Below are 22,274 nucleotides of genomic sequence, written 5' to 3'. Positions count from 1 at the left end.
TTTGGAACGTTTCCTCTGTAAGCAGTGTCTTTTCCCACTGGACAGCTTCCCATTTGGAGTACCTTGAGGAGAAAATGTGCTGTTCTTTTCTACACGTTCCTTCACTTCCAGGACATCCTGGGGTTCCTTTAGCTTCTTAATGCTATTTGGGTCTGTTTTTGTAAGAATCTGGCCTTTTGACTTTAATTTGGTTATAGCAGCTAACTAGGAAAACAGAAAAGAGAGGGAGATAAAAATCTAAATGATAAGATAGGCATCTGTAGCTCTGTATCCCTTTCCAATGAATTAACCAGCGAATTCTTGCAGTTCTCAAACATACATTAGCAAAATATATCTTCATTTTACTTGGCATTATTAATACAATCATTAAAACTTCAAAGAAGGGAAAACAGGTCTGTAAGTTAGCAAACCAAATCTCAGTTTGTTTCGAACAGAAAAAAGAATTCCAAGTCTGCCACTTACTAGTTTATAACCTGACTTAATTGTTCAGCTTCAGTTTCTACATTTGTAAAATGAAGATGACAACCATATCTTTTAGGGTTGTAGTTGTAAGAATAAAATAAGATAATGCAAGCCAAGCATGTACTTATACACAGTAAATAGCACGTATGCACAAATATCAGACACAGAATAATAGTAACACAGGTGTGTGATTGCTATTATTATTACTGAAGGTGTGGCTTTGCCTTGCAGCTAGCCTTTGCTCTTCATGTGATTCTAGCTGCTAACTAGGACAGAGAAGACAGGTTCAAGTTGGGGGCTCCGTGACTCAGGAAGAGGAGAGGTTCTGACCACCCCCAACTGCCACTTCAATCAGAGCAATTTAGCTTCTAGCTGTCTACAGACGGGGCTTCTACATAAGATTTCTTCCATGTTATCTCCTGCAGCCTGACAAGAAATAATGTAGAGACAGTGGCTAGTTTTCTTGGATTAAATTAATTGATACCAATTATCATTTAAAATTCCTTTGACTCTAATTATCATGATCAATAAATAGGTATGAGGTAACTGTCTTTCTGGTTACGGGTATATTAAGTTTGAAGCACCAGCTATGTCTCACAGAATACAAGTCCAAGTGGTGAAGAAAACAGATGCCAGTTACCTTTTTGGCTTCTGCTAAGGCACTCAGTTTTGGTCTTGGTGGTGGTGACTCATCAAAAAAGAGGACATCATCTCCTTCTGAGATGCCTCTTCCAAGTTTGGGCATCTGCGTGGCTGGGGTTCCTTTCATCTTGGGGAATTCAGCCCCCATTGGTGGAGACTGACAAGGGGGCTGCTGAGAAGAGGATGGCACAGCTGGGCTCTTGATTTCACTGGAGCTTTGCAGAAAGCTTTATAAAGAAAAAGGCAGTCACAAACTACGCACACAAGCACAAAACACACAGACTGGGAGACCACAGACAGGCCACCAGCTGATAAGTAGTCGTCAGTAAAATAATTTTCCATCCTTGGTTATTCAGATTAGCGCATAGTAAAAACAAAACTAACCTCACTAATTCTTCAGTTAACTGACTTTTCACTGAATAAATGCTAATTGTTTCACCAATTTAGAACTGATTATCAACTGGCTTTCTAGTGGGGTCGGTATATGGAGCATCTTCAGCCCTGAAGGTGAGCTGTGCCCTCTGGTTAGCTGAGATGCTTCAGGAACTCACTGAATCTGTGTATTTTGTTTATTCTACTAGGATGAGGTAACACGCACAATACATTTGGAAATCATAAAAGAAGGGTGCTATTAATATAATTCACACTGATTATATATGGGCTTTTAAAAAAATTTTATGGTATTTTATTTTTCTAGTATAGTAGTTTTACAACGTTGTGTTAATTTTTGTTGTATAAGCTATCTCCTCTTCCTTGAATCTCCCCATCCCTTCATATGTGGCTTCAAGGGCCATGTAAAAATAACAAAGGTCAGAAATCATTTGTCCAAACCTCTCATTGTAGAGATGAAGAAACTGAGGCCCAAGACCCCACTGCCCATTAAGTGACAGGCTGAGGACTAGTACCAGGTAATCCTGAGCCAGTCTTCTTTTCACGACCATATTATCCTCACTCCTGTAAGTTCCAGGATGAGTCTGCAAACTGCCTACCAGATGCTGTCCAAAGATAAGTTATGTTTGGCCAGGAAAACTTTGAAAAACTTTAAACTGTAATGCCATTAAACTGACAGGTACTTTCCACTCCCCACAAGGTCCACATATGTCCATGTATATACATATACACTCATGTCATCTGTAGGCCCCTGATGAATACTTCTATAGATAGCCTACCAGGACCTCAAACTAATCCACCTGAGGCCAAATCTGTTCCCCTATTTTTCCAAAGCATCTGTTCTTGACTTGTAATAGCCTTTTACCCCCTATGGAACCACATACCCTGCAAGAGCCCAGGTCTCGGACAGCAATGGTTCAACACTGGAGTAGAACAGGTAGGTGTGAGTTTAAACTTGGCTCCAACATCTACTAGCTCTCTGCTCTTCAGTTACATTAGTCACAAAACAAGGATAACACTTCACAGATTATGATAAGGACCAATGTGACACGTGTACAGTGTAAAGCATGGTGGTCAGTTGTACACTGGGTACCTGCAGACCGTAGCTTTTACTACCATTCGAATAACTTGAGTTCAAGAATCTTTGATTCATTTACTTTCCATACCCATTTCCACTTGATTTTGTTTCTCAAATGACTATTCTCAGTGTCTCAATTTTATCACTGACCTGAACAAATGCAGAAGCCATGCACTGGCTCAGACTATAATTAAAAAACCTAACTGACAAAACTGAGAAACAGGTGGCAAACTGGCCACAGTCTACTTTCCTTTTTCACAAAACTGTCTTTGCATGTCATTACTTTCTCTTTTCTACAGTGACATTCATTACTACAGCCTGTAGTACCTGGTCTCAGGATTCACTAGCATCAGTCAGAAATACTTACCTTTAAATGCTTTATAACTTTAAAAGTTATGCTAAAATTATTTTTTAAAAACTTTCAAAGCTGAAAAGGTGGCCAATCACCTCAAATCCAAAGTTACATTTCTGAAATCTATTAGGACAGCCCCAGAATTCATGAGATGAGCAATCTAAACGGGGAATATTAAACCTGTGACTCCTACCGTTTCTGTATTTCTTCTGACTTCTTTTTCCGCATCTCTAACATATGCTGCTTCTGTTGCTTCAAGAGCGCTGATGCTGAGATAGACTTGAAAGCAGGTTTCGGGCTCCCCACGATCCCTAAAACATAAGCCACAGGCTGAGGAAGTTCTGAGAGGGGCAGGGTCTCAGGTGTGGACGCTAGAGCAGGTGCAGGCTGACTCTACCTGATGACTTGGCTTTGGCTAAATGATGTTTCAAGTTTCTGGCTCCAGATGTAGGCAAGTCCATCAATTCCCTGAATTCCTCAGAACAAGACAAGCTCTTCTGGGGTATTCCTGAAATATATATCAGGTTCAGAGGATTCAAAATTCAGTCTATTTTCTGTCATGTATCTTATTCCTTTTTAAACTCTGCTTTCATAATTTTTTCATTTGTAAAATGAAGTAGATGGAATATCAAGAGAAAAGAGAATCCTTAACCTCTAATATCAGACCAGTAGGACTACAAAGGTAAGACAAATATCTTACTTTGAAAAATGATTAAAATACCATTATCTGAGGGGTCATTTTACACACTATTTCTGGATTGTACACTACGGGAAAGGGTCCATGCTAGACTTTGACCGCTGTTATAAACAGAGCCCCAAGGACAGAGCAGAGGTGGCATTCTCTGACCTGTACCTGTTTTAGTGAAAGACAGAAGTTGACAATACTGATTCTAGTGCCAGACACTAAGAGTTAGACCCAGATACATCAAGACGTTTTAAAAACCTAAGACACCGCTAATATGTTATTGCGTAAGATGCTGCCAACGAAGCTTGGTTCTTTTACTTTAGGTGATGTCACTCAGTATAATTTAGAGTTAGGAACTAACTGTTTTCAATCCTGAAGCCTACAAATTTAAGATGAAGAAAGAAACAAAATTACCTAGTTTTTGTTGAGTTTCCTGAAGAATCAAGTCTGTGCCCTTAACCACCAGGTTAGTTAGAGTGGTTTGAATCTTCTTTTTAGGAGCAACAGCAGCTGCACTGAAAAGGAAAATGAAAACCACTGAAAGTCAATGCTCTGAGGTAAAGAAGGCAGAAAAGTAGTCGTTACAAAATGTCAATGTTTCTCAAAGCTCCTTTTAAGTAGACTATAGTTAATACCATGGTCCTACCCCTAACTGGTGTGTGCATTATGTCACAGACCTAAGACAGGCAACCTACAAACTTGCTTGAAGGCCATTCTGGAAAAGTAAATTGGCAAAAGAAATTAAAATATGCCAACACTTTGATCAAGAGTAGGACTTATCAAGAAGTCTAGGATTTACATTAAGACCTATGTAAAAATTTAGGATATTAATGGAAGCTTTGTATTGTTCAAAGTTAGAAATACTATAAATGTTTATCCATAGGGAATTATTTAAATTATCAGAGCCATGTGAAAGAATACTGAGCCACTGAAAATAATGCCGTTAAGTGAATATTCCACAAAGAAAAATTCATTATTTTTATGGGAAAGAAGAACATTGTAAATTATAGGCATACTGTGACCTCATTTTATACTCTTAAAAATTTATACTTATGGGAAATGTCCCCCCCAAACCATATATACCAAAACTAACAGTTATCTAGATGGTGGGATTATAGATGGTTTTTATTGTCTTCTTTTGGCTAAACTGTACATGTTTAAAAAAATAATGTTATGTGCATTGCCTTTTGCAATTTGCTAAAATACAGACATTATTTTAAACCTTAAAAATGTTCTTGATATTACAAAATAGAGGTGAGAGTCCTCTAGCCCAATGTCTCTTGGATTGAGGACAAAATCTGTTTTATTCTTGGACCAACTATAGCTCGCTTGAGCCAAATCCCTGCCTCAAATGTATTTTATAGAGTCAGGTGACAGGCCATCAGTCACCTACTCAGGGACTCTAGGGAGAGGCTGAGATCCCCAGGAGCGCCAGCTTCAGCAGTATCCCCCTTCCCTGTGAGGTTTCTCTGCATATTCATTCACTAAATTCATTGTGGGTTCCCTAAGATCTACAACCTCACGCTCACAATGGAAATGATTTCAAGGATGTCAACACTATGATGAACACTTTCAGTGGCCAATCAGTCCTGACAAGTTGGACTATTCACATTAGAAGCCAAAGAGGAAGTGTGGGCTCCCTGTTAAAGATCAGGAGAGCCCGACTCAGTTTCTCCTCCTTCTAAGTGTGTTTTCTTCTCTCCCCAGGAATGAAGCAACCTTGTTTTGGGTCTCTTCTCCTCTGCTCCATTGTTTTAGGCAGCTTGTTATAAAAGATAAAACCTGCACAAACCTTCTAGGACTGGGACAAAAATGTACAACCACTGGGCTTACTTTTTGTTTTTTCCTTTTTGGCCACACAGCACAGCATGCAGAACTTCCCCCATCAGGGATGCAACGCACACCCTCTGCAATGGAAGCATGGGGTCCTAACCACTGAACCACCAGAGAAGTCCTGGGTTTACTCTTAAATGAAGACCCCAGCCCTCAAAGAAGCTCTGAGAATGTCTTACATTGAGGCTGCATATGAGGCTGAAGAAACGCCTCCGTAGTAAAAACCATCCTGACACAGCCGTTCTTTCAGGCTGATGCCTTTGCGAGCAAATTTCTTTGGAATGCGGCCTCCAGAGAAGGTGGACTGCAAGTCAGCTCGCCTGGCGCTAAGCCTCTTGTACTGGGCCTGGATGTGATACTGACAGTACTCACAGTCATTCTGTGAAGAGAAAGAGCAGCTGTATCAACATTAGGACAATAGGCCGGGGACAATGTTAATGGACGCAACTCCTTTACAACTCCTTTCTCCCAGCCTCACAGAGAGCTATTCTGTAGGCAAAACCCTCCCGCCTAACTTCTGAGATCATTCTCTATCCACAGCTAAGAAGCAACTTAGAAGTTCATCCTCTAGGTAAGGGGGTGGAGTTGGGGGTGATAAATTGGAAGATTGGGATTCATACACACACACTATTATATATAAAATACATAACTAATAAAGACCTACTCTATAGTACAGGGGACTCTATTCAGTACTCTGTAATGGCCTATATGGGAAAGGAATCTAAGAAAGAGCAGGTGTAAGTATATACATAACTAATTCACTTTGTTGTATACCAGAAACTAACACAACACTATAAATCAACTATACTCAACAGAAATTAAGAGAAAAAATTTAAGGGGACTAAATTCTGAACACACTATTTGGGTACAAGAAAAAGTGGCACTTTTCAAACTGCCGTTGTCCTCTTTCTACAACGGAAATAAAGTCAGTTTCTAGGATGAAGCTTCAAAATGTTATGCCAAATGAAAGAAGTTAGACACAAAGGTCCCATGTTGTATGATTCCTTTTATGGCATATATCCACAGAGACAGAAAACAGATTATAGGTCATCAGGGAAATGGTTACTTAATTGCTAGGGGGTGTCTTTTAATGGGGGTGATGAAAAGATTTTGAAACCTGGAGCTGGTGGTTGGACAATAAAGTGAATACACTAAATATTACTGACGTAAATGGTTAACTATACACAATGTGAATTTTACCTCAACAGAAGTTAAAAAACAAAACAAAATCAATTTCCTTTCTGTTTCTCTGGTTGACTCTCAGACAAATGCTACCCTTATAGTGAAAGGCACAAAGAGAAACTATTAAGTATTGTTGAACTAGGTGAAACTTAAAGAGATGCTGACAATGGAGGTTTAATGGTCCAGCTCTTGTGATCTGACAGGTATACTTCCCCTGAGACCTCTTTCTAACTGTCTCCTTCTTCCCTGTTTCCTGCTCACTAGTTCATCTGTTAGATAGCAATGAGTGAAATAAAAAGAGATGAAACCAGAACCTATTATCCAATTTTTTCAAAGAGCTCTAAGAAGTACCACTTCACATCTACTTGGATGGTTGTAATCAAAGACAGACAGTAACAAAGTGTCAGAGAAACTAGAACCCTCACATACTGCTAGGGAGATTGTAAAAGCCATCTGGGGGAACCAGTTTGGTGGTTCCTCAAAAACCTAAATATAAATCCAGCAATTCCACTCCAGGTATATAGTTGAGGCAACTGAAATGGACATCTACATAAAAACCTGTATATGCTTGTTGACAGCAGCATTATCCATAACAGTCAGATATGAAAACCACCTAAGTATCTATCAACCAATGGATAAACTGAGTGTAGTCTATCCACACAATGGAGTATCATTCAAATACCAAAAGGAATCAAGTGCTGATAAAAGGCTTTGTAGCATGAGCATAGCACAGATGAATTTTAAAAACATTATTCTAAGTCCAAAGAAGCTAGATACAAAAGGCTGTTCATTATACAATTCCACTGTATGAAATGTCTAGAATAGGCAAATCTATAGACAGAAAGTAGATGAGTAGTTGCCAGGACTAGAGGAGAAGGGGGATAGAGAATTACTGTTAGTGGGTATGGGTTTTTAGAAGGGGACTGAAAATGTTCTGAAATTACCTGGTGGAGATGATTGCACAACCCTGTGAATACATTAAAATCACCAGATTGTGCACTTCACAACTGAATGGTCTGGTAACATGCATTCTATCTCAGTACAATGTTACTTTTCAAAAAAGAGAGTTCTACTAAAAGGGAGAATACAGTTATATACTGGCTAAAATAAGGTTGCAGTGTATTTCATCATTAGTGTTTGATCTTCAACATTAGAAAGAATTGAGGGCAAATTAAAATTCCATCTTTCTTAAAGTTCCCGATCAGCTGGTAATAAAAGATCAGTTTCCTAAGAAGTTAAATCCTTCCCCTGCCCTCAGCTTTTTAAACTGGCATTATTAACCACATATTTTACTTTCTCTCTTTGATTCTTCCTATTATGTAGGAAACTCAGTTCCAAATAGGTCATTACAGGTCAAGTGCCTAAAATTTATTCTTATTAATTTCTTTCTTTAGCAAAAACCACCCCAACAAAGCTTAAACCTACCAAATTCACAATCTGTGTACATGGTTCTCCATTCTTTTTCTTTGCTTTACAGGTTCCCAGGTCAAGAGCTTCCCCCATAATTAAGATCTTTTGAGGATGATCAATAGATAAGCATATCTGTAGAAAAAGAGGTAGTGGGAATTAAAAGCAAACAAAGGTATGGCCCCCCCACCAGCAAGAATGGATATAATAACGGTTGGCATGAGTTAGGCTTTTTGTCCTTCTCATCAGTGCCCTGGGATTTGAAGCCAGTGCTCTGTAAAACAGCTGTAGAAATGGGAAAGAAGACATTTAGTTCTCTGTTCTCTCCTGCGTCTTTACTATCAGAATCCTAACGCTCAGCCTTAAGTGATGGAGCAGGTTCCCAGTTTTCCCAGCACTCTTTGCAGCTAGTGATTGTCATGTGACTCCACTCTGGCCAATGAGACCGAAGTAGTAGTTTGCAGGGAAGGTAGCCAAGAAAGCTGCTTTTCTATAAAAGCAGGGAAGAGGCTGGCTGACTTCCTGGCTTCAGTGGAGATATGATGGCTAGAGTTTCAAGCCATCTTGTGACCAAGAGGGAAATCTGAGAGACTCATGGACACCAGCCCTGGTGTTAGGGCATTATTACACTGCCTATGCCTGGATTTTTTATTATCCAAGAAAAACAAAACCCTCAGTGTCTACCATTACAAAAAACTGTCGTGAAGCTTTTGTTACTTGTGGCCAAACACCTTCCAAACCAATAAATGAAGATTTGTTGGTATTCTCTCCTGAAAGCAATGAATGCAACAACTTTGTCTCTTACTCCTCCTGATACAATGTGTCTATAACAGAAGCAGTAGCCTCTTGTTGACATCTGTGGAGAAACTGTAAGTGTTCACACTGTACCTAGGTTTGCAGTTTACTAGAGAATCAGTAGGTAGTAACCCAAATTCTAATGCTGCTTAAGACTGTGAAAAGTCACTTTAAAAACGAAAATTCGTAAAGTTGCAGGTATGATTGTAATAACAAATGGAACAAACCCTCCTCAACTATAAACCCTTCCTTCCTGATGCTATGAAGGATATTCATAGGAGATGGAAGGGAACCTGAGCCCAAGAACTGAAAAATAAATTCCAGGAAGCTTGGAACGAATTTGAAAAAATATCATGAAATAAGCTGTCATAAAATACTCTAGCGTAGTCTGAAATTCAGAACACTGACCGGTAAGAAATGAATGACAAACAAAAAGCCAGTAAAATGGAGTCAAAATAATACAAAAGCTTGACTTACTACCTGGAGGTAGACCAGCATAAAGGTTTTTGATAGAACTCAGCTAAGCTATAAAGACCACACACACACACAAAAAAACCAATGGAAACAGAGTCTTACCTCCTCTGAACCATCCTTGGGCTTCATGGGGTTTGCATTGAGCAGCCCTATGACAGAACCCTGCTCAGTCTTCCAGAGTTCTTTGTGAACCTCTCCAAACAAGAACAGTGATACACATCGCGTCAAGTCACGAAGATCATTTAGTCGCCAGATGCTAAATGTTTTCCCCTGGAGCAAATCATTTATGCTTATCTTTAATAAATCTTGAACAATGGGTTACAATGTCTTCATTTACAGTCCAAGTGTTCTACTGTGGAAGATATCTAAGCATGACCTAGTCTGAATAGGTTATCATCAGAATGTCTGTTAATTGTAAGTTAATCCTTTCTCAAGGCTTTGGTATGCCTCTTCTCATTTTAGAAATGAAGGTAAAGAAAGGCAAGCCTCAGAAAGAAATGGCTTTCTTGTTAACTTTGTTTCTTCAAACTTGTTATTAGCAGACACAAACTAGTATATAAAATATTTAGACAATAAAGACTAGTACTGTAAAGCACAGGGAACTATATTCAATATCCTGTAATAAACCATAGTGGAAAAGAACATGAAACAAATCTACATATGTATAACCATCACTTTGCTGTACACCTAAAACACAACATCATAAATCAACTATATTCCAATAAAAAATTTACTGATATATATTTAAAAATATTATTTATCAGTTATTTTAATATTAATAAGGAAGTTTCAGTTCAATGCTTCTAAATCTTTCCTTAGTTTAGAAGAAAAACAGCATCATTTAAAGAAAACTGGTTGTATTTAACTCTGAAACTTTGGAAATACTATGACATATCAAGAAACTCAAAATGCTAGCCACACATAATATGAACAACTTCCATGTTTATAGATTTTTTAAAAAAGCAATTCACACAATACTGAATCAAGTTATTTCACTGAGGCAGCCCAGAGTGGGTATGGCTACAGGTTATAGTGAATTATTGCCTAAACTCCAGTATTATAATTATTCTTCCAAGGATTTATACAATGCCATTCTTAGAGAAGTTCAAATAAATTTCACACCTATTATTTCAATGTCATTATAGCCAGTGGTGATGCAATTATGAACTTCATCAAATGAAAACCAGACTTGTTCACATTTACTGAGACAGACCAGATATAGAGCAGGACTCAGAATCTGAAACTCAACCCCTGGTGTCAGATTCATAAAAAAATTTAAGGTTGGCCAAGATCAAAACTGGAGAATGAAATTAGTTTTGAACAAGATAATATGCAGTATTTTAGAGACAGCCTTTCAGGTAATCAAAAGACAATTCCTTCATTTTACAGATAAGGAAATGGAGGTCCTTAAAGAAAGAGTTAAGGGCCACCTAATGCCACAAGGCTCCTGATAAATGGAGAATGAGGCTTAGAATCCAGCTTTTCTGACTTGGCCACAGAATAATTTTTGTTATTCCTCAGTCAACTGTGATTTTAAAACTTATCAGACCTCTTGTAATATTTGTCAAATGAAATGTACCATCCTGTACTGGCCCAGGTCAGCAATATCAGGACTTCGGTGACTGACATCTTACATCTAATACGGCTCTTCAAATGGTCTTTGAGGACGTGCTCCCCTTCCACAAGGGGGATTATTCAGAGCCGTAGGGCATCCACAGGCATCACCAAACAACAAGTAAAATGAATAAGAATGATGTGGACAATAAAAAGCATAAGAAACTTGTCTAATCAGACCTTCTTTAAGTAGGGCCTTCCTTACAGATCTCCCCCTCTGGTACCAACCAGGTGATGGTGTGGCAATTTGAGAACTTACTAGCAATGACTACAAAATGAAACACTGATGGGCTCTGGGTAACAAATCAAGAACATGAGTCTCCACTGTCAATCTGTGATGAAACAGCTGATTAATAAAATAGCTTACACTGTTAGAACTCTGTGGAGTGATTTTCTTCAATATAACTCCAAACGTCACCCAGTCTATTTCTTCCAGCTTCTCATTTGCCATCTTTTCCTTGAGCTGAGACAGTCTGATAAGTTTTCGGCCGATCATTTTCTTGTTCATTTCTGTGGAGGATACTCGAGGCTTTCTGGGTCAAGACACCAGCAATTGGTAGATTATTACTCTAAGAGATAACCTGGCACTGTAGCAAATTAGTTAGAAGAGATATTATGGACAGAAATCTCTAAAGCACCTATTCTCAGGGAGGCTTAGTACAAGGCACATATTTTTTCAGCAGGTAAAACTTCCCTGGTTGTTCAGTGGTTAAGACTTTGTTCTTCCACTGCAGCAGGCACAAGTTCTACCCTTTTGGGGAACTAACATCCCCATGCTATACAGCATGGCCTCCTCCCCAAAAGGAGACAATTTTAAAGACCAGGTTCGCTTTTCCATGGATATAGAACTGGGACTTATGTACAAAGTAAAGACCACAAATTACTTAAGTTCTTATGAATTCTAATATAATATTCTTTTAAAAATAATCTCTTGCTTTTAATACAAAATCATGAATTGCTTAGGTAAATTAACATATTTCAATTCCATCAATTCTGTGAGAATGTCATAAGCTCTACTATTTCTAATTAGATTTTTTAAAAGCCAACCTTTTCACATAATAAAACTGACTCGAGCTTCAATTAATATATTCTTGTTTCTAATGACTGGTTAAAACTCATAAAATTTGCAAATTGTTTTTCTCTAGTTGAATATTAAAATTTGTTCCATGTTGGATCATAGGACGGGAGAAAGCAGTCAGGAGAAAACAAGCTTTTTGACTCTTTCACAAGTTTTCTAGACTAGAAACTCCAAGGGCTAACTCAACAATAAAGAATATTCGGGAGGGAAACACTGACATAAATGGAGAAATCCTTTCCTTATTTGATTTCTGAGTTAACAGGTTACTACGAAGCTACGATCCTACAGAGCATCTTCAGGTTCTGAGGTTCAGTAGAACAATCTTGAAAAAGATTCAAACAACTCTGCAACCCCCTAAATTTGTAGGCCCTACAGAAGCTTTGGCTGACTAGTTTCAACTTCGTCTACTTCCATTCAGTTCAAATGTATAGCAAGACTCACATAAGCAGCATCTTTATTATCTCTAGGGTGTTTCCACTGGGAAAGGCAGTATTATCTCAGGAGGGCCACATTTACCTTGAAAAAGAAGCCTGAAGTTCCCTCAGTGAGTTTTTACTATATTCCATTCCTCGGACTCTGTCTCAAATGTAATTAAAATATTGATCCCCCACCCCCAATTTTGAAAAGTATGGAGTTATTACAATAAAGTTCTATTGCATGTCAACAGTCACTTGTTCTCCCCAATAACATATAATTTAAAAGCTTAGCAGTTTTAGTTTAGGTTGACAAGGTTCAGGTGTTCTACAGGGGTTGCACTTGGCTGCTCAGTACTAAAGGCAATCTGGTTTCAGAGTAAGGATGTCATCTCTGCCCAGGGCTTCAAGAGCAGTAATAACAGAGGTGCAAAGCAGTAGACACAGAAGACTTAGAAGTCCAGGTTTTTCCCTGAACTGATCCTGGGATGCATTTCTATTTTTTTCAAATTGGAGGACAATTGTTTTTTCACAATGTTGTGTTAGTTTCTGCTGTACAATGTGAATCAGCTGTACGTGTATATACATCTTCTCTCCCTTGAGCCTCTCTCCCACTCCCCATTTGTACTTTGCCTGAATATCTTAATTTCTCCACATAACAAAAGAGCACAGTTATTTCTATTAACATTAATTATAAGAAGATACTACTATCCTAGTTAAACTGTATATTCCTTTAGGTATTTAAGAATAGTCTCCACCACTGTTCCTACTAGTTTCTGGTTAAATACAGTACTTATTATTTATTGATTTCATTTTTAAGAACACATATCTTTTACTCTCTACACAAACAAGAAAAAGCTTTCCTTATCCATATGTAAATACACTGAGTCAAACTCAGTGCCAAAGGCTTAGTATGGTAAAGTACAAGAGCTATACGTCTCATGTGACTCAGCGGTACAAACACACTAATTCTGGAAGGCTCAGTCCCTAGGAACGAGGAAGAGGCATCTTGTGGGGCCTACGAGCAGAGTGAAAGAGAGGGCTGTCACAATTACTGACCTGAGCCTCAGCCCGGAGAAGGCTTCCACGGAGACTGCCTGAGCCATCTCCCCAGAGCTCCTGGGTGTCCCTGTACTCTGATCCCTAGTCATCCCACCAGGCTTGTTCCCAGGAGTTGTTCGCAGTGGTTGGGAGGGTACACTTGTCATCTTCAAAGGTGAGCATTGGGGCTCTAGAAAATATAAAAACCACACTGATAATTAAACATTTTTTTATTAGAATTGTTTCTTTTTTAATCAACACCTGTCAAATCTTGAGAGAATAATAGTAACCCACAGGATCATTTCTGTACTACTCCCAAACCTCTGCAGTGTAGTCCAGAACTTCCTGTGTATGGAAATGTTTTATACCACTGCTGTCCATGTGGTGGCCATCAGCCACAAGTGGACACTGACCACCTGAAACTGACCAGTGTGTCTAAGGAAATTAATGCCTAAATTTGTAATCTAATTAGTCACAAGTGGCTAGTGGCTGCATCAGTTCTACCCTAAAACACTGTTTCTCTGTGCAATGCCATTTCTTGAACAGTCACCATATACAGAGCACTGTGGTAGAAGGCGTAAAAGCCCTCCTTCTGAAATCAGTAATTAGTGGAGATTTGTGCACAGGTCAAATTCTACCTGAAAGACATTCAAATTTAGCTTCCCTTTCTTGTTTCATTTCAATTCATTTAATTTTACTTGTGTGTATGTGCGGGAGTGGGGATGGGGGTGGTCGTGGGAGTGTTAGGGGACCCAGGATATTCTGATATGGTTCTTTTCATATATTACAAGCATTTGATAATGTTCCTGAGGGTTGGAAAGCTTGGGTATTCTCCTGAATAAGTATAACTCTCTCTCAAATAAGATTGGTATTTACTTTCAAAGTGACTTTGGATCACTGCTCCCAAGGCAGGGGCTAGGGTAACCCTAGAACTTTTTAGAATCGCCAGAAACCATGCCCTTATCTCAACATCTCAAAACCCAACTTTGGACACTGTCTAATAAAATACTTTAGTAATACCAGAGCTCCTAAGGGAATAAACACCATTAATAAGTGGATGCATGGAATATATCATCTGTTCTCAAATAAATATGAACACACAGGGGCTACAGCCATTCTGTATTGTTGTGTCATATGCCAATGGCAGTCAAAAGGGCCTTTTTGAACATGTGTGATCAATAAAATGCTGCTTACTCTAAGCCAAGTTATCTCCAGGTCATTTTCTCTCAGATCTTCCAAAGAGTAATTGCTTTGGGCAAAAAGACAGTACAACAAAACCAATACACAGAGCTTACAAATCCTTTACATTTTATTTTGTGTGAATATACATATGTGCTGAAATAGGATTTGAGTACCACTATATCCTCCTGGCAAAGATGACTTTTTATAAGAATGAACCCTCTGGCTTCAAATTAAACGACCATTTTATTAAAGAGATCACTATGCCTCAGTCTCACAGCCTGAAGATTAAATCTCTAGCTTTCTAGCGTAAGAACTCAACCCAGTGATTATACTTCATTATAATTCAACTACAGGACTATAGAACCAAAAAAAAATTGAATCCATTATGCACTTAAATATTTATTCTCTACCCAAGTATTTTTTAAGCACTTTGTGATGTACACAAAGATTATGAAATATAGAACGTGGTTCCCATTTCCAGGAAACTTACTTTTCTCAATGGGCAGGTAAGATAGACCAAGACACACACCCATACATAACAGATTGTAACCCGAGCCCAGGCAGTGAGAAACTAGGGGTCATGAGTACTCACCTGCAGGTGAGACCTTTGGTGTCCGAGCCACTCGCTTGGGTTTTGGTAGAGTAGGGACGTCAAGCTCCGCAGAAAAGCACAATGACTCCTGAATTTTCTGAACTTTCTTCTCCTTAAGAGGGGGACGTGGAGACTTATCTACTTGGTTAAAAGAAATTAGTAAAGAAAATTTAGAAAGGGGTTAAAAAACTGTTTCATCAGGAGTTGGATGCAGAAGTAACGTTATGATTTCTTTATAACAGAAATGCATACTATCCCTAGAACTAGTTTGATTACCTGGGGTTTTACATGAAAGGGGTGGACTTGCAGGCTGTTTAATTGTCGCTAGTTTCAGCTGTTCTTGTAAGGACTTCATTTGCTCTTGCAACTTCCTTAATTCATCTAGGGGAAAAAATATATTGATTTAAAAACCAGACCAGATGAAATACCATACATGATGAGAGCGCTGAAATAATTTTTGATATCTACCCATCACCTCCAAAACTTGAGACCCACAACAGAATCACATACTGAGAACTCATAATTAACTTTTGCACTTTAAATAGTTCCCCTTAGAGAAGTAAACATGATATTTCCAGCACACAAATCTCTAATACCAAAGCTGATTATGAATTTGTACTACTGACAGATACATGTCCACGGCTGACAAGTTCTTAAGAGTCAAGAAATGATTATGGCCCCTAAGCAAGGATGACATGCAAATTTGTGAAGCTTTCCATATTTAAAACACAGAACAGATAAGATACAGGGATATAATGTATAGCACAGAGAATAAACCAATATTCAGTAATAACTTTAAATGGAGTATAATCTATAAAAATGTCAAATCATTATGCAATACACCTCAAACTAATAACACTATAAATGAACTATATTTCAATTAAAAATATATATGTAAATTAAAAAAATACATATCAGAGATGTCAGGAATAAGAAAATGGCACTCCTCCGTGGAGAAGAAAATGGCAACCTACTCCAGTATTCCTGCCTGGGAGATCCCATGGACATAGGAGCCTGGGTGGGCTATAGCCCACGGGGTCTCAAAAGAGTTGGACACTATAGTGACTAAACAACAACTTCATAAAACTAACTAATATAAATAAACCTTTTCTAGTTGATGTTTATAAGTATTTGAATCTCCTGTTGGGATTAAAATAGAAATTCTGTAGCCAAAATCCACCTAGAATCCTAATCATACAGATTAGGATAAGTGACCTGGGACAAGTCACTTACATGCTCCAATGTTCCTGAAACAATGAACTAAGAACCTTGTCATACTGCTTTTTTGTGAGATGATAAAAACAGGAAAAAAAATCTGTAACACTAAAAAAAAGAAAGAAAAAGAAAGAAAGAAAAGAAAAAGCCACTCCTAGATGGATCTGTTCAGAAAAGGTCTTCTCCTCAAACAGAATATGTGGTGGCTGTGTAGTCTTGTCTCTGGCTCCCTTTGCTAATTCCCAAAGTATTACTTTTCTGTAATAATTGTGAGAAATGTTAGAGCCATTTTGCAAAGGCTCAATTATAGCTGGCTGACCCTGGTATCAGGGACTGCTGTGCCCTCAAATGCTAGCTTTAAATGCTTGCTCCACTAACTTCTACAATTTTTTTTGCAAAGTCATGTATCTGTACCCCTGACTCAGCAGCTATTTTGAAGAAAGCTGTCAGTTGAGTAGTCTTCATCTGGTCTATCATAAAGAAATTAGAGAAAGCAAGTGGTTAGGGCACCTTGTAACTCCTGATTAGTTTTCCCTTGACTGGGAGCAGGAGCAGGGATGACCCTCTCTTTAGTTGATTGCGATGTAGGAGCTTCTTCCTCATCTGTTAAGTCTCCCATGTCTCCAAAGAGAGTGGCCAAATTCTCCTTTTGGTTTTCAGCCTTTTCCATTTCTCCCTCATCAGTCTCCTCTGTGTAAGATTCACCATCACCATCAGCGTCAAAGAGCTCATCAAATGAGTCAGGTTCACCATCTTCCTGGGTCAAGGGCTCACTCTCTTCTGAATTACAATCCAAGGCCGACTCATTCTCCTCCAGCAATGCAGTCAGCAGAGACAAATCATCTTCCTCCCCTATGGGAAAAGAAGGAAAAAAAGGAAGCCTATCTGTGAAAAACAGCCATTGACAGCAGAGTCAAAACATTCAACATTCATAACGCAGTTAAAATGACTGCAGATTCACCTTTTTGCCTGGTACATGTAACTATCGTTCTTGTTTCTACGTTTCTTCTCCCCAAGTGCTTCTCGGCGGGCACTAGGCTAAGAAAGTAGGGGCCAGTATCTGCTTAGTTATCTCAGTGGGCCAGCCACTGGACTAGATCTCTTTATCTACATTACTTAAGCTAATCAGATGACTTCCTGCATATGAAATTCAATCTACAATGGAATAACTGAAAATCATACTAAGTATACATTTAGTTCCTAGATGTATACATTCCCCTACTTTTTAATTGTTTGAGTAATTTTTAAAAACTACAGAAAGTTACAAAGCATTACATTAAACGTATTCATATCCCATCAACCAGAATTAGCCATAATTAACTTTTTATTAGAGAAGGAAAGGGCAACCATGCCAGTATTCTTGCCTGGAGAATCCCATGGACAGAGAAGCCTGGTGGACTATAGTCCATAGGGTCACAGAGTCAGACATGGCTGAAGCAACTTAACACACACACAACCTTTTATCATGTTTGCTTTTGGCTTTTACGTTAGAAGTTTGTTATGTCAAATCTTATCCCAACTCCTTACCATAGCCACCAGGTTCCAGTATAATCACTGCCATAATTTTGCTGTATCACTCAAGGCCATTCTCCATACTTTTAACATAAATACATATTCATTAACGTATCTGGCAACTATTTACATAGCATTTACATTGCACTGGGTATTATAAGTCATCTAGAGATTATTTAAAGTGTACAGGATATGTGCAGCTTGTATGCAAAAAAATATGCCATTTTATTAACATATCATGGACCTGAGCATCTGGATTTTGGTATCCATGCAGGGTCCTGGAATACATGCCCTGTGGATACCAGGGATGACTGTATTAACTGATTTTTTCCTCAGAGCAAAACAGACAAGAAGACAAATGTTTGGTGACTTGCCAGAGGTGAAACTGTCAAGAGCAGGAATTTGAACCCAGGCAGCCTCACTTCAGAGTTCACCTTTGATACTGAAATCTGTTGAAGTGGTTTTAGTCTAGCTCTGACAAATTCTTATACTACTTCTAAATTTTGTTCATTTTGCAGGGATACGTGCAAAATATTTATTAGTACATAGTGAGAGAGAGATCAGCCCTGGTTTTCTCATGAAAAGATGGATTCAAGGCCAAGAGTGTGGAGCCACTAGGCAGCCTTTCTCACCCAAGGTTCCCAGTGGTGTTGGGCACAGGCCTCTTCCAGGGTGTGCTCTCTGTAACAGCTTGGAATGGGAGAGAGAGGAGGGCCTCTTGGCTCCGTTTTGGGGATGCGGTTATCTCACTTGGAACCTGGGTAGCCAAGTAGCCTCTTCTCTCTTGCTACACCCTGCAGTCTTGGAATCACTGCTGACTAAGCAACTCAGATTAATCATTATGCAATCTCTGACTTTAAGCTTTAGGTTCTTTCATCAGATTCTAGACCCTGAGTTGACCACTGGCTCATTTCCTTCTGAGGTCAAGGAGCGTAGAGTGGTAGAAAGCATATTGGTTTGCTGATCTAGAGGTCTCTATCCTAACCCAGGCTCCTGTGCTGACCTGTTTCATCATTTGATCCTGAACAGGCCCTTAACTTCTCTAGATTTCAGCCCCCATCTTTTCAGTGAGGGAGTGTATCATGTATCCTTAATGCCTATGCTTTAAATGCCTGATTTTATAAAGGAATCATGCCCAAATTGTGGGGAGGTAGGAATGAGCAAATAAAAGAAACAGGTAAATCAAGAATGAAGAAATCCAACTGGCCAATAAATAAATAAACAGTTCTCTACTTCACTAGTAATCCTGGAAATGCAATTAAAATAGTGAGCTACCTTTTAAAATCATCCATCAGATTAGTTAAAAAATCTTGGATGATGTCTCAGATGCTGGTGAGGTGGTAGGGAGAAATGCTCACACATGTGCCAAACAAAAGAAAACAACATAATTGCAGCATAGTTTAGAGTGGTAGAAGATTGGAACCCATATGCCTTTTACTGGAAAATGATTACTAAAATGTGATTCAATCTTACCATGGACTGTAATTAAAAGAAATACAGCAATTGAAAGAAATAAAATGAAACCATATTTTGATTTGCATCAATGTTACATGCAATGCTGAATGAAACCAGGAGAGGAGTAATACGTAGTGTGAAATAATTTATATAAATATTTTAAAGTAACATGGATACCAAAATCCACAGATGCTCAAATCCCTAATATATTACTTATAACACCCAGTGCAATGTAAATGCTATGTAAATAGTTGCCAGAGCTTAGCAGACTCAAGTTTAGCTTTTTGGAACTTTCTGGAATTTTTTCCCCCTCAAATATTCTCTATATGCAAGCAGTTGGTTGAATCTGCAGATGGGCAACCGTCAGATATGGAAGGCCAACTGTATGCATAGGATCTTAGAGCAGTGCCTGGCCAACCATCATTATTATGAAAGACAATGTTAGGAACAGAAAGTGTACCTGGTTAAAACAAATAACATTCACTGACTGAAGTGAGATTTCTATTGAACTACTCAGACATTGCTTGAGGGTAAGGTAGCTATTTTCACTATTTTATAAGTGATTTAAGTAACAACTAAAGAAGGAAATGGCAACCCACTCCAGTATTCTTTCCTCAGAAATCCCATGGAAAGAGGAGCTTGGCAGGCTACAGTCCATGGGGCAGCAAAAACAGCTGAACACGACTTAGTGACTAAGAGACAAAGAGAGAGATAAGTAACAACAAGCCCACGGACAAAAGATTGATTTTTCACGAAACAAAAGGAAACTGAGAAAACTGCCAGGACTCACCATCCATGCTGTCAAGTGAACGGTGGCAATGGAAAACTGAAGGAGTATCAGGTGCCCAGGAGATGGCAGCAATGCAGAACCTTGGCTGTGTGGAATCAACGTAGGAAAAAATCACTCTCAACTGTTCTCTCACATTACATATCCAACAAATCCAGCATCCTACAAACTGTAGGAGCTTAAGCTCAAAATTAATCCAGGCTCTGGCCATTTCTCACCCCACCACCAACGTTCTCTCCCTCCTTGTATGGATGCAGTCCCTTGTATGATGTGTCTTGTCTGCAAGCTACTGTTATGCAAACTTCATTGAGGTACAGAGTTGTTTTGTGTGATACTAGATTACACGGATGAGACAAACTGTGAACAGGTATGACGACACTCAGAGGAATAGCTGGCATAGCTAAGTAAGGTAACTTTATATTATCCTGTGCACTTTCCTCTTTCATTTAAAATGATTTTTAAAACTACAAGAAAAATGTGTCAATTTTCTAGGCTATTGTTTAACTTATAAGTGCTCTATAATATATATGATCTTGATAAGTTCGATGTCAAGGATTAAGACATTCCTACAATCCATGTGTCTGGCACTGTGCTGTCAATTGGGGAATCTGCAAGACTGTAAGGTTCCTAAGGGTTGGAAAGGGGCAAACTGTCTTGGTCATTTCTATAACCAACCCCCCTCCCACCCTACCCCCACCCCCATCATCTAGGACCATCTGACAAATGCTAAGGGTTCTTTCTTCAATATATTGCTAAAATCTCCTGTGCTGTGCTCAGTTGCTCAGTCGTGGCTGACTTCTTGGGACCCCATGGACTGTAGCCCACCAGGCCTCTATCCATGGGATTCTCCAGGCAAGAATACTGGAATGGGTTGCCATGACCTTCTCCAGGGGATCTTCCCCACCCAGGGATCAAACCCACTCCAGCACGGGCAGGCGGATTCTGTTACCAATGAGCCATCTGGAAAGTCTCTGACCTAAGGAGTCAGGTGGGAAAATCATGAGAGTACTGATGTCTTAAGGAGAGCATCTGGGTGCTGGTCCTGGGGGAAGAAAGAATGGAGGGAGCGAAGGTTGAAAGGAGTGTGAGAACTTGGGAGAAATCTCAGAGGCATAGGATCACATCTCCTGGGAGCCTTGTTCAGTATCTGGAACTCAGTGTATACCTCAGAGCCCCCTACTGGGGAAAGATTAATTACAACACTGTTCCCTGATTGCCAGCACAGACCTCCTGCTCAGTCACTCGGTCGTTTTCAACTCTTTCAGTTGAAAATCTTCTTCTCCCCAATTTCATCCAAAAACCTAGTCCAAGTCACCATCAATCTTTTGCCTGGAAAACTCTATTAGACTTTCTGTCCCTCTGAAATTTATCCTCTGTGTAAACACTACAATAATCTTTTCTTTCCTCAGCAATATGCGCAATCTTTTAAGAACATAAGTCAGATCGCAGTATTCCCTTAATAAAATTCTAATTAGTTTTCCATTGCTCTTAGAACAAAATTTACAAAGCCTACTCGCTCTCCTACCTACTTTCACTTCCTCATTTTTTCTATAACCACTCTATCCAACCCCAATCCCGCAATAATGCTTCATCCAGACTAGCCTGCTTTGAACTTCTTGAACAGGCAAGTGCTTTCAGGCCTCTTTTGATAGCTCTCCTCTATCTCCTTCTCATTCCTCAGTCTCTGCTTAACTACCAGTTTTTCTAAGCCTTTCCAGACCACTCTATCTGACCAGGCCCCTGGAACCCTCTCACCTCACTGCTTTCACGACTTTATCGCACATTCCACTACGGTGTACCTGTTATCTGTTCCCTGTTGGCTCAGACGGTAAAGCGCCCGCCTACAATGCGGAAGACCAGGGTTCAATCCCTGGGTCGGGATGATCTCCTTAAGAAGGAAATGGCAACCCACTCCAGTATTCTTGCCTGTAAAATTCCATGGACGAAAGAGCCTGGTAGGCTACAGTCCATGGGGTAGCAAAGAATCGGACACGACGGAGCGACTTTACTTTCATTTTTTCACCCACTTTAAACTGGATAACACGAAAGTAGATGTGATGGGAGCCTTGCACCCCTATCAGCAAA

At 39.2% G+C, this 22,274-nt stretch overlaps 1 protein-coding gene across 11 annotated transcripts in view; it reads right to left on the bottom strand.

Moving 5' to 3' along the window:
* The window catches only part of MCM10 (minichromosome maintenance 10 replication initiation factor), a 31,071-nt gene that overhangs the window by 8,323 nt on the left and 474 nt on the right, over window positions 1-22,274 (bottom strand). For 6 of the 11 annotated variants that reach the window (XM_060397364.1, XM_027976637.3, XM_060397365.1 and 3 more), the window contains exons 2-15: window positions 20,193-20,277; window positions 16,946-17,287; window positions 15,497-15,601; window positions 15,221-15,358; window positions 13,465-13,636; window positions 11,282-11,447; window positions 9,403-9,570; window positions 8,050-8,166; window positions 5,622-5,821; window positions 4,024-4,124; window positions 3,322-3,432; window positions 3,118-3,235; window positions 1,103-1,331; window positions 63-204 (exon numbers count right to left, since the gene is read on the bottom strand). In XM_060397364.1, coding sequence (XP_060253347.1) covers window positions 63-204; window positions 1,103-1,331; window positions 3,118-3,235; window positions 3,322-3,432; window positions 4,024-4,124; window positions 5,622-5,821; window positions 8,050-8,166; window positions 9,403-9,570; window positions 11,282-11,447; window positions 13,465-13,636; window positions 15,221-15,358; window positions 15,497-15,601; window positions 16,946-17,287; window positions 20,193-20,199 — 2,116 coding nt within the window. In that variant the 5' untranslated portion in view covers window positions 20,200-20,277. Of the gene's footprint in view, window positions 1-62; window positions 205-1,102; window positions 1,332-3,117; window positions 3,236-3,321; window positions 3,433-4,023; window positions 4,125-5,621; window positions 5,822-8,049; window positions 8,167-9,402; window positions 9,571-11,281; window positions 11,448-13,464; window positions 13,637-15,220; window positions 15,362-15,496; window positions 15,602-16,945; window positions 17,288-20,192; window positions 20,278-22,274 lie in introns of all 11 variants that reach the window. The other 5 variants (XM_060397361.1, XM_012188383.5, XM_060397360.1 and 2 more) reach the window with 1 other exon arrangement.

The sequence above is a fragment of the Ovis aries genome, chromosome 13, assembly GCF_016772045.2.
Source record: "Ovis aries strain OAR_USU_Benz2616 breed Rambouillet chromosome 13, ARS-UI_Ramb_v3.0, whole genome shotgun sequence".
Classification (NCBI taxonomy): Eukaryota; Metazoa; Chordata; class Mammalia; order Artiodactyla; family Bovidae; genus Ovis; species Ovis aries.
This window is presented reverse-complemented; position numbering and strand designations above follow the sequence as displayed.